Source organism: Camelus dromedarius, chromosome 16 (genome assembly GCF_036321535.1).
Source record: "Camelus dromedarius isolate mCamDro1 chromosome 16, mCamDro1.pat, whole genome shotgun sequence".
Lineage (NCBI taxonomy): Eukaryota > Metazoa > Chordata > Mammalia > Artiodactyla > Camelidae > Camelus > Camelus dromedarius.
In genome coordinates this window covers 33,769,613-33,782,491 of record NC_087451.1, presented here as the reverse complement: position 1 = coordinate 33,782,491, position 12,879 = coordinate 33,769,613, and the positions used below count along the sequence as shown (strand labels likewise).

General features: G+C 50.6%; 1 protein-coding gene across 14 annotated transcripts in view; it reads right to left on the bottom strand.

The window, feature by feature from the left end:
• The window catches only part of SLC39A11 (solute carrier family 39 member 11), a 351,831-nt gene that overhangs the window by 283,062 nt on the left and 55,890 nt on the right, over positions 1-12,879 (bottom strand). For 8 of the 14 annotated variants that reach the window (XR_010384562.1, XR_010384564.1, XR_010384565.1 and 5 more), the window contains exons 1-2: positions 6,724-6,803; positions 3,264-3,382 (exon numbers count right to left, since the gene is read on the bottom strand). The exons of 2 other annotated variants lie outside the window; for them this stretch is intronic. Coding sequence is in view for 7 of the 12 variants with exons in the window: in XM_031468988.2 (XP_031324848.1) it covers positions 3,264-3,382; positions 6,724-6,757 (153 nt within the window). In the remaining 5 variants the exon portion in view is untranslated. Of the gene's footprint in view, positions 1-3,263; positions 3,383-6,723; positions 6,804-12,879 lie in introns of those variants that run through there. 4 more of the 14 variants (XM_064495589.1, XM_064495595.1, XM_031468992.2 and 1 more) reach the window with 2 other exon arrangements.

Below are 12,879 nucleotides of genomic sequence, written 5' to 3'. Positions count from 1 at the left end.
TCATACTTTAAGAAGTATTATACTGAACATGAAAATGAATTTATGTATATATACATACACATACATACATATGTAATATATGTATATATACATATATATATATGCATGACTGGGACATTGTGCTGCACACCATAAATTGACACATTGTAACTAACTACACTTCAATTAAAAAAAAAAAGAAGCATTATACTGATTTAAGATCAATAAACCTGTTATTCCACTTTAAGACATTTATCTCAAGGAACCGATCAGGTACGTGCTCAAAGATTTATGGTCATCATAACACTATTTTTAAAAGCAAGAAAAAGGGGCATAAACTCATTGCCCAGCAGTTGGGGACTGGCTAAATAAACGGCAGTATATCTTTATGACGGGATATTATACAGCCACTGAAGTAACCAAAGTAATCAAAATTATCAAAGGACCATTTTAGGGAGGTGGGAGGATGCGTGTGATACCCAGTGAGAAATGCTGGTGGTAGAACATCACGTACAATTTGATCCTCATGATGCTAAGCAAACAGGTACGTGCTTATGTATTCTCATATACTTACACCAGAAACTGGCACAACGTTGTAAACTGACTATATACTTCAATAGCAAATATATATACTCATATATAAACTGAATCAATGTGAACAGATATATTTGGTTTTCCTTCCTGAGAAGTGGGATCAGGAAGTGGGTTTTTTTTTAATTTTTTTAAGCTTTTCCATGTTTTCCAAGTTTCCTACAATTCAGAAAGGGTATTTTAAACAAGAAGATGAATTTTGAGGGGGAGGGTATAGCTCGGGGGTACAGCGTGTGCTTAGCATGCCCAAGGTCCTGGGTTTAATCCCTGGTACCTCCATTGAAAAAATAAATAAGTAAAATAAATAAATAAACCTCATTACTCTCCACCCCCCAAAAAAAGAAAATGAATTTTGAGTGAAGTTAAGCCAATGCTGATAACGGCAACAGGGAGCAGATGGCCAACTACCCACTGTCCCAAGGGATCCTCACTGAAGCCCCCATTTAAGTTGTGTGAAAACTGAGGTGGGGGGCTGGGGGAAGAGCCCACCCCACTCATGTCTGCAGCTGGCTCTGTCTCCCCACGCTGTGCCCCTTCCCGCTCCTCACGCACACCTCCTGGGCAGAAAGGGTTCACATAGCCCACCTGAGCCTGCCACCTCTGGAGGGTCCTGCTTTCAGGGTGGGTCCCCGGCTGGCTCCTGGGAAGCTGGCAGTGGTACTGCTCCCTCCACCCCCCACCAGATAAGGGTGGGTCCCTGTGCCTGTTTTACAAACCAGGTGATTTATGCGGGGCACTTGCTTGCCTTCTGCAAGTTCGGAATTTGGGTTGGGAGCTCAGCACAGCACGTGGCCAGACCCCAGTAAAAACCTTGGGGGATGGGTCTCTAGTGGGCATCCCTGGACAGACACATTGCACATGTGTCACCGCCTTCTCCAGGCCGGGGAAGAAGCACTGTCTGCGCCCCTCACAGGAGGGAGGGAGCATCGGAAGCCTGTGCTCAGATTTCTCCAGACTCTGCCTGTCCTTCCCTGGCTGAGCCTATCGCGTGTCCCTTCGCTGTAATGAACCTTAGCCGTGAGCACAACTCTATGCTGAGTCCTTGGAGGACTCACCAAGTGTGTGGGTGGTCTTACCCCTCTATGCCTCCACACAGAGAAAAGGTCTCAGCAATTCCTCCTACTAAAAACCTTCGGGTTACACTAACCCAAGATGAGTTAGGGGCACTGAAGCTCCAAAGGGGAAGGGGGCACCCGTGTGATGGCTTCTCCCTTCTGAAAAGCCCCCAAGGCATTGGCCAGGGCTACATGGGCTATGGAGCTTCACCCACTGCAGCGCCGCATTTAGCTCAGGTCCCCACGGCCCGCTTGGCCAGCTAGACCCCAGCTATTTTGACTCAGATCACTCCTTCTCCGCGCAAACGAAACTGGTGAAGATGAAAACATGGGTCGCTCTACCCCAGGAGGGCATGAGGACAGGACCCGGGAAGAGCGGGTGTGGCTGTCATCAGAGAGGAAGAGGGTGAGGTCACCTGGTCACCTCTCCTCTGGCTCCTGGTGTCTCTCATTCGGGGACTGAGTTTCAAAAGGTTTCACAACCTGTTGACAGAAACCTGGGACTCAGGGCTGAGTCTCAAGGTCCAAGTCTCCACAGGATCCCAAACCTCCACTGAGGAGGGGAGGTAGGGGGAGGCGCACAAGGTACCACCGTACAGCGACCCCCACGCTGCTTTACAGGGCTCTGACACGAGAGTGCCTGGCGGGCCAACTTCCTAGACAGGTTTCAGTTTCCAGACCGGCCTCACCACGGCATGTTTACCTAGATCCTCCACCCCTTGCTCAATTACCCTGCCCACAATCTGACTTTGCATCCATCAAGATAAGGATAGTTGGCTCCAGGCAGTGGACTGAGGGAGTTAGGGTTGGAAAAAAGGAAGGAATGTCAGGCACAGGAGGTGGGCGTGGGTTGGGGAGGAGTTGGGTGAAGTGTGTGGGATGTGTGGGGGGAGGGTCTGGAGTATGTGTGGGGGAGGTGCGGGGGTATGCGGTTAGGGGTGTAAGTGGGGGGCTGGGCGTAGAATGCAGGGGTGTGAGATATGTGTGGGGGATGCGAGGGTGTGTGGGATGCACGGGGTGGGGAGTGTGGGTACATGTGGGGCTGAAGGGTGGGGATGGGGGTACCTGTGTCAGGTATGGGGGATGTAGGGGTACATGGGGGTGGGGGGGGTGGGGATCTGTAGAGACCTGGGGAGGTGGGTCTGTGTGTATCCATCCCAAGGCTGATGAGGGAGGCGATGAAGAGCCTGGAGATGGCATGAAACAGAAAAGGAACAGATGCCCCCTCATCTCTCCCAAGGTCTTTCAACCACCTTTAACTCAAGGCCACAGGGCAGGAGAGTTACGTGCAAACCTATTATTCTCCTATCATCGTGCATATTACCACCTGCTCCAGGGCCAGGAGAAACCAGACGGAAGACAGAAATCAGGCAGACAGCTAAAGAAGGCTGAGTAACTGGTCTTCTCACTCCCGACTCTCTCCGAATCAGGAGGCGAGAAGCAGGTGATGCTGAGTGCGTCTGCAGAGAGTTGCAGGGGACAAGGGAGAAAAAAGAGGGCAGGACTCACATCTCCCCCACCTGGAGGTGTGGCCGGTGGCATTAGAGAGTCTGGTAGCCCTGCTGTGCGGAGGGGCTGGTTTCAGAGCTCGCTAAGAGAGTCCCCAGGAACCTCCGGAACCGAGTCAAGTCAACTCACCTGTCCGCTAGAGAATATGAACACGAGGGCCGCCCCAGCTGCGGTCATCCCCCAGGTGAAGAAGGTCCCCAGCAAGGCCTGGGACACAGGGCTGTGGCCTTGGAGCATGCTGGATACGGCTGTGTGCAGAGAGGCAGGAGAGGGTCAGCATCGGCGGTCCCTCCTGGTGGCACACGCGTGTTCTAAGGGGCTCTAGGGAGATCGCCTAGGGAGATGCCAGAGGAGGAGATGCCGCAAAGGAAGTGACAACATGACAACATCGGGAAATAGTTCCAAAGAGAAGCAGCTCCAAGAACGTGAATTATTTAGCCTGGAGGAAGGGAGCGGGGAGGGTCTGACTGCAGCCTTCTCGCACATTCTGCCTATTCTACCTGCCCTTGTCTACCATCCATCATCAGTTCTGTCTCCTCTGAATGCAGGTAACCAGCTCAGATTTCCTCTTGAAGCTGTTGCATCTAAGTCCTGATCAAACTTTCAATGGCTCCCACAGCAGCTCCCACAGCCTGCCAAGGGTACACTCCATCGACCAACCTTTAACCAGCCCAACAACTCTTCAACCATTGCGCCCCACGTGGCCACCATATTCCAACTCCACCCAATTATTCATGGAACCTTCGACAAGCCTGGGATGGTCCTCCTCCAAGTCTCTCTTCATCCGGTTCCCTCCCGTGGCACGGCTTCCTTCCCAGCCTCCAGCCATCAGACCCAGAGCATCTTCTGCTGCCCACCTAATGCCAACTGCGATTCCGTGCTTTCCTGGTCCCTCTCCACTGCCATCCCAGGGCACCTCTTTGGTGCTTTCTTTGTGTGGGCTTGCCTTCCTTTTTTAGATCATTAGTTGCTCAAAAACAGGGATGATGCTTTTTCACAGTTGGCACCCCTGTAAAATAGGGCTTTCTGGCACCCCTCAAAAATATTTGTGGCATTGAAAAGGGCCAGCTTATCTTGAATAGGACACTTAGCAAGGACAAGGAGACAGAGACTCAAGTGGCATTTCCCCCAGTCCATTCAGCATGCTTGCTGCTGAAGAAGTTACACCATTGCCCACCAAGGAAGGAAAGGGAAGTACCATTCCTCCTCACTCTTGCTCCAGGGACCTCCTCTATATTTGGACGTGTTTTAAAACCTAGCTCTGAAATGATAGGGAGTCAGACTCTCGCTGTGGAAAGTTACAAGGTGGAGAAATCTGTTTGTTAAAAAGCCCTGTGCTCTGGTACATAAACACTGGGGCTCAGGGCCTCATCTCAAAGGGCTCATTCAGCTCCCCCTGGTCTCCCAGCACCCGCAGGGCTGGATGCGACCCCACTGGGCTCAGCCCTGCCAGGCCCTAGTGGTCTGGGAGGAGCCAGCAACCCTGGGCTTGCAGATCAAGAGCTGAAGACGCGGCCTCTCTTTATGAACCTTGGAAGGAAACCAGGGCAGAGGGTAGACAAAGCCTTTATGCCAGAAGGGTCAGCAACACAGCAGGATTCAAACCTAGGAAGGCTGTGAGTCTGGGCGAACCCAGATAAGCCAGGTGAGCCCGGGCTCAGCCACGGTGCCAGGAAACCTTGAAGAAAAACACAATCTCTGGATTCAGATTGTGCCTAAGTAGAATTCAGGATGATGACTGCACCAAATAAAGAAAAGCAATCACTCTGGGGGGAATAGGGGGAAGAGCTCAGTGGTAGAGCGTGTGCTTAGCGTGCACAAGGCCCTGGGGTTAATCCCCAGTGCCTCCCTGAAGGGGAAAAAAAATCATTTTTTCAAAAAACCACCCTTTACATATGTCATCATGTTCAGGCACCCCAAAAAGAGTGGTTTGCATTTGTTTTTAAACCGGGACTTCTAGATCATTACACCAATCTTCTATTTCTAGTTGCTTGTGGATAAAACTTCAAACAGCATTTACAAAGAAAGGCTCATCGCTATCTCCCTCTTAGTACTTATCCCCCAAGACATGTCATAACAAAAAAAAAACCCCAGCAATTTTGTTTTTCAGTGTTGAATGTGCCTTTTACCGACTACAGAAAAGAGGAAACTGTTTACATTCACCAATAGGCCAAAGTCAACGTGGGTTGTGTGGGCTGACAAACAGGAGAGCTCGTGGGTGTTCCTGGGGGGTAGTGGGAGGGCAAAACCCTCTTCCAAGACTCCGCTTACTCCTGAGCACCCTGAGAAAGGGGGACACAGAGGGAAGACCAAGGCCACCATCCTTCCCATCCCAAACAAGAGCAGATTCATCACTGGCAAAGCAAGCCCAGTGTCCCTTGGGGAAGATTCTTCCCTTTGCTGTTTTAAATCCTCACTCCTCGAAGGGTGGTCCCAGAACCAGCAGTGCTGGATCCTCTTGGGAGCCAGGTTAGAAATGCAGACTCTCAGGCCCCACCCCCGACTTGCTGAACCAGAATCTGCATTCTGTGGGGTCCCATGGGGGCTTCTGACACACATCAAAGTGGAAAGCGCTAGTCTAAAATTGGAACAACTTGCTCAATGCTGAGAGCTTAGAAAGGGAGTTTTCCTGCCCAGCGAGGGACTGGCAGGGCCGCTGCTGCAAAGAATCAGGAGAACAGAATGTTTTCTCCAGCAGGTAGACCAGGAGCCCTTACGAATCGGGAGCGTTGGCCAGGGCACCTCAAAAAGCCAACTCCACAATGGGCCTCAGCCTTTCTCATAAGCTGGTATTAATACATAAGCCTCGGTTAGTTTGCAGAAGGGATTATTCTCTGCCTGCTCCAACTTTAAAGATGTCAACACCAACCCAAACAGAGCAGCCCAGGGCTCCCAGCTGATACGGGATCTATTTCTTTTCTTTCCCTTTTAAACCTGTTACCCTGCTTCCAAGAGTCAGCTTCAAGATAATAGTGAAAAAGTTGCAGAGGTGGAAACAGCGCATGATGAAACCTACATACACACCCTGACTCCAGTAGAACTGAGCAAAACGATTCCAGTTTGGACGGATATGACTGTGGAAAATGTTCTCTAATACCCAAAGTGTGGTCCGAGGACCGGCTGACCTGGGAGTTGGTTAGAAATGCATTATCTCTGGCCTGCTGTCCCTTAGCCAGATTCCCAGTCAAGTTCAACAGGTCCTGCTGACCCCCAGAGCCAGTGGGAAGGGACCCGGAGCAGCTGGAACTGCAGCCAGGTCCGCTCCCAGGGATCCCCGGTTCCCCCCACGCCCACCCTGAAGCACTGAATGAAGACGATCTTGGGGAACCACTGTCAAAAGAAGGCAGGTCAAGACCCTCCAGCTCGCCCTGAAGAGGGGCAGAGGAGGGGGCTCCCGGCACCCTTCTCCCTCCTCTGCCACCTGTCAATGCCGCCCTGCTTCTGCTCCAGCCCCCTCCTCTCCCAGGGGCGCCCCCTTCCAAACTCCATGTTGCTGCCCCTTCCGAGTCCCACACTCTTGTCCTGACAGCCCCAGACCCCGGGCCTCCAGCCCAACCGAAGGTGCCGAAGGAGAGAAAAGCCGACTCACTAGGTGCCCTCTCAAGCCCCCACTCCACTTCCATCAGCCCCTGCAGCCGCAGGCTCGCCGGCTCCACTCCCGGAGTCACTTCCTGCTTCCCTCCCCCCGGCACACGTGTCCCTCCGCCACCAGGCCCCGCCCCACCCTGCCGCCACTGGCGGATCCAGCCTGGAGAATAAATTCTCTGGTTCACAGCCCCGTGCAGGCTTGGGAACAGAGCAGGACGGGTAGAATAGAGAGCCCTGGGACCCAGCAGAGAACACTGTGCACATATGACCCTCTGCAATCTTCTACAAATCCATGGAAACCCATGGAACGAACACCGTGTAATGTCTCTGATAACACTGGTGTTACTACACTTTGGCAGCTGAGTCCAAGGCCCTGAGTGAGCAACAGAGCAGGAATCTCCTACCATCAGCATGGACCTCTAGTTAACGGCCCTCAAACTACAGCGGCCCGTGGAATCACCCGGAGGGATGTCAAAAACTAGAATGCTGGCATCCTCAGAGGTTCTGCCTCTGAAGTCCGCGTGGGGCATAAAGGTTTCTGTTCTAAACTAGGAGCTGCCGATGCTCTGGTCCTGGGACCACTCTCTGAGAAGCACTGCTTCAGGTCAAGAGGTCGGCTCTCCTGGACCTTCTAGAAAAAGACCATACAATAGGAGTGCTAGATTTAGCCAAAAACAAAGATAAGATGCCCAGTTAAACCTGAACTTTAGATAAACAGGAGACAACTTTTTAGTGTAAGTATATCCAGTGCAGTATTAGGGACATGCTTATGCTAAAAACATATTTTGTATTTGTTGAAGAAATTCAAATGTAATTGGGTGCCCTGTGTTTTATCTGATGACCCTACCAGAGGGTGACCTGAGCAGAAAACACTGCCCACAACCACAGTGGCCACAGACCAGAGCATCCAATAGGAGCAGCCTTTTGTCCATAGAAGTCAGCCATGGACAGTCGTGGATCACGTAACGATCGTACCATACCCACGCACTGCGTCAGGAAGGGAAGACGGCGTGGTGACCGTAGGGTGGGCTCTGCTCTCGGGAGAGTCCCAGAACCAGGAGAGAGGCAGGCCAGCTCTCTTTGTCAGCTTGGGCTGCCATGAGAAAATATCACAGCCTGGGCGGCTTGAACGATGGACATCCGTGTTTTCACACTCCTGGAGGCTGCAAGTCCAGGATCAGTCCAAGGTCAAGGTGCAGAATCCATCCCTGGTGAGGGCTCTTTTCCTGGCTTTCAGATGGCTGCCTTCTCACTGTGTCCTCACGTGGACTTTTCTTGGTGCAGCACGTGAAGAAAGAGAAATCTCTCTCTCTCTCTCTCTCCCCCTCTTCTTACAAGGCTACCAAGCCTATCAAACGAGAACCTCACCCTTATGGCTTCATGTAACCTTAATTACCTCCTAAAAGCTCCATCTTCAAATGCATTCACATTGAGGGCTAGGACTACACTGTATGAATTTCACGGGGGGAGCCCTCACGAATGGGATTGCTATCTTTATAAAAGAGGCTCCCTCGCCCCACCTGCCATGTCAGGATACAAGGAGAAGCTATAACACAGGAAAGGGCCCTCTCCCAACCATGCCGGCTCCCTGGTCTCAGACTTCCAACTTCCAGAGAGTGAGCAATACATTTCTGTTGTATATAAGCTACCCAGTCTGTGGTGTTTTGTTACAGCAGCACGAGATGGACTAAGACACCCATTTTACAGATAAGGAGACTGAGGCTCAGCAAGGCTCTGCAGTGAGCCCACGATGGCTGGAAGGTGTGGGAAACCAAGCCCACCTGACTCCAGAGGTGGTGTTTTTCCTGCATCAGACATTTAAGACTCAGAGGATGGGTCTCAACACCCTGATCAGCAGAATCTCTCACTTCCCTTTCACCACACCAACACCCTAAAGTAAGGTGGCCAACCCCCAAGAGACAAATCCTGCCACTTCCCATCTTTCCCAGTGAACCCCCTACACGCACACACCACCAACCCAAACATACAAGCTGCCTGCATCCTTCTCACACTTACCCATGAGAAGTGCCCGAACATTGAGCAGAAGAAAACGTTTCCTTAAAGCCAAGTACACTGGCTCTTGCCTCCAGCCCATCCTCAGCCCACCCCCATTCTCTCCCTCCAGAGCAAGCGTGCCCTGCAGCCTGCTTGCACTGGGAGAGGAGAGGAGGGTGTAAGAACAACCAGGGCAGGGGCTCATTAAAGGGTAGCCAGTGCTGTACAGGCAGCGAGGGTCACAAAACTAACTCGACAATCAGCAAAGTATCCGTGGGGCAGTGGAGTGGTGGCCCTTTCCAGAGGAATCACCCGTGGCTTGATCTGGTTAAGCAACCTGTCAGCACCTTCCGCTGGAGCATGTTGAGCGGGGAAGTGCGGGGCAAAAGGGTGGCAGCTTCACAGAAAGGGTTGGGGGGAGATGGAGAACAGACAGGAGACGGGCACAAGTGGTCCAGCCCAGTGAGTCCTGGATCTCCTCGTTTCTGCTTCTCTTATTCTCTCTTCACCTCCTCCTTCTCTTCCTCCTCCTCCCCCTTCTCCTCCTCCTCCTTCTCTCTCTCTCCCTCCTTCCCTCCCTCCATCCCCCCTCCCTCTCTGAAGTCTTATTTCCCTTAGGAGGTACCCCAGCAACTGAGCACCTGCTGTGGAATCCGATAGCCCAGGAGGAATCCCAGCTTGGCACCTGAGTCTCCTTGGACAAATTTCCCAATCTGCCTCAGTCTCCCCCTCCTGAGTCTGGGCATAATAACCCTGTGCTGTCTCGAGTAACGGGAATGAAGCACCCAACACCCAGCCCAGCACCCATCATGGCAGCCTGAGCGGTCATTAGCCCTCGAGCCTCACTCCTTCCTTCGTTTATTCACTCACTCATTTACCCAGTGGATATTTCACGAGCTTCTGCTCCATGTCAGGCACTCTGCTGGACCCTGGCACACGGAGATCAGCTAAACACAAATGGCTTGGCCTCGCCCTCCCTTTCCTGAAGTCTGGCCACAGATGCATCTCAGGACTAAGATAAGCCTTTGAGCCTGGGGTGCCCGTTCCTTTCCTCCACAAAGTGTGGGAGATAAACCCGGGGAACTGGAGCTGATAGGCTGAAGGGAATGGGGAAGTGAAAGCAACAGGCAGTTCAGACAAGTGCTGTTGAAATGTAAGGGGGATTTTGTTGTTCTTTTAGGGGATTTTTAAAGTATGCCCCACCCATAAATCCAGAATTCATCTGCTTTGCCCAAAATAACAGCTCTGACTCGTCATCCTGCCCTGACCACTTACTTAATCTCCCTGATTCCCACTGTGCCTCCCCCAACAGTGCATCCTCCAAACAGCAGCCAAAGTGATTTTTTAAAGATAGAAGCCCAACCACATCAGTCTACTACTGCAAACCCCCTGAGGGCTCCTCACTGCCCTTGAAGTAAAGCACCAGCTCCCTTCCTTAACTTCTGAAGCTCTACACAACCTCGGTCTGCTCACCTCTGGAACATCTGTACCCCTTCCTCATTCAGCCAGGCTGCTCTGCCTTCTGAAACAGCAATCTCATTCCTGCCTCAGGGCCTTTGCACGTATGGTTCCCTCTGGAACACTGCCTACAGCCTCGGCCTGGAGCATCTGTCTCCAGGTTTCCACTTGGCTGGATCCTCCATCTAATTTGACTCTCGGTCAAATGTTGCCTTTGCAGAGGCCTTCCTTGAATACCCCCTCTAATATAGACCTTCCAAGTCCTTCTTTATTTTTTTCATGGCACTTCTTGATATCTGGCATTCTTATTTATTCAGTCCCCTCACAGGTAGGTTTCATGAGAACAGCACCATGTCTGCTGTTTGGGCTGCTGTGTCCCCAGTGCACAGCACGTAGTAGATGTTCAATATTTAGTGAATGGATAAGTTGCTTGGATACAAAAGTGTTATTTGTTGGCTACACTTTACATATTAAAGACCCTTCCTGAGAGTTATGAGGAAAACAATATTCGTGTACTAGATCAGACAGTCCTAGCTACTTCCATCATACCTTGATGGTGTCAGCCAGTGGCTCTCAACCAAGGGCAATTCTGCCCCACAGGGGACATTAGCAAGTGGGAGGGCACTAGTGGGTAGAGGCCAGGGATGCTATTAAACATCCAGCAATCCCCAGGGACAACCTCCTCCACAGAGAATTATCTGACCCAAAATGTCAACAGTGCCACGATTGAGAAGCCCTAGTGTAATCCCGTAAAATTAATCTTCTTGGTACGAAGTGATGACAAAAACCACTCTTTAAAATTTAGCATGCCCTTCAAGAAGCATCTGGTCTCAGTCAAGGCTCTGGTTAGCATTTGATTCACCCTCAAATGCAAGAAAGAAGAGAACCAGCTGTCCAGCCAATCTTTATGTTCTAGTCACTGCAAAAATACACCCACAATCAAGCATCCTATGTGCTCAATTCCCTCCACCCCTTTGGGTCTTGACTATATAAGGTGCTGACGTCATGTCATCATCAGGACACTGTGACATCACAGGGCTTCCTAAATGGAAATGCAGTGAGTCCCTGGCAGGTGGGACAGAGCTGGCCGCCCTTGACACCTGCTCTACAGTACGCCTGATGAACTGACCAAGAGGAGATTCTAACCAGCCTTTTATCTAAGCACCACCCAAAGGAGCCAACAGAGTGAGCTGACATCAGTTTTCTGAGCCTTGTACAGGGAAGAGCTGCCCTCGAGGGCCTGAGGGGGAAACTGGGTCAGCAGTCGTGTCCCTTCTTACCTTTGTTCAAATCCTTGATCCTGCGCCTGCACCAGCTTGCTCACGGGAGAGCATAAACGCACAGGCCCTACTGACTTTGTACAAATCTGTAATTGGGAGAGAAGTTTCCGGTATCGGGAGAAATCTTTAAAATGCAAACCCAAGCTTGCTCAACCGCCAGTTTAATAGGAGATGGAATTACTAGGTAAAAACCACCACTGATTAAATATTGAAATCAACCCTGTCTCTGAGATGATAACTGGCATAAACCTGTTTTCCATATTTTCCACATTTGCTTCCAACAACTCTCCTGGCATCTCACAATTAACTCTAAGGAGTCCATATTACTTGGTTTATGAAGAGGAATCAGTGAACAAATAAATTCTCCTTTGAGCCTGTTCGTTTATAGCCATGTGGATCACATGAAGAGCCTGTGGGTTCCCTGAATCACTCAGCAAACGTTTATTGCACACCTACTACCTGACAGGCGTGTTTCACGCACTGGACACACACCAGTCAGTGACACAGACACAGCCTGAGCCCTCAGAATGCTTCCAGTCCGGGTGCTGCAGGCATTGCCTTGCAGGTGTGTCATAAATGAAGGCTTATTATGAAAGCTCTTGCACTGTTATGCTACTGTTTTCCTTTTCTTATTTCTCAGGAAAGACACATCTATGCCGTCCTCTGCTAGGCAGTCTCTCCAGCCAGTGAGGACGAATCAGCAGGGGACAGCTCCCTTCTTTTGATGGCTAAAGAGGCATTTGGCCAATGCAGCCCAGCTCAGGGCCCTCGCCTGCAGGGGAGCTGCTGTGAGTGGAGAGTGTTCTGGGCGGGGAGGGTGCCAGGGTACACACCAACGTCGGCACTGCTGATAACTGCCGAAAGAGGCCTCAGAAGAAAAGGACATCAATCTACGATCTGATTTGTCTTTCATTCTAAAGTAATATTCTTTAGTGCAGCCATTGTGGAAAACAGTATGGTGATTCCTTAAAAAAAACTAAACATAGACTTACCATGTGATCCAGCAATCCCACTCCTGGGCATATATCCAGAGGAAGCTCTAATTTAAAAAGATACATGCACCCCAATGTTCATAGCAGCACTATTTACAATAGCCAAAACATGGAAGCAACCTAAATATCCATCGACAGATTACTGGATAAAGATGTGGTGTGTATATATAGATACATATATACAATGGAATACTACTCAGCCACAAAAAAGAATAAAATAATGCCATTTGCTGCAACATGGATGGACCTGGAGATGGTCATTCTAAGTGAAGTAAGCCAGAAAGAGAAAGAAAAATACCATAGGATGTCACTCATATGCGGAATCCAAAAAAAAGAAAGAAAAAAGAGGATACTAATGAACTTAGTAGGCAACATCAGGAGACCGGAAATGGGGGCAGGGCATCCTGCAGAGGGAGCTGTGATTTGGGAAGG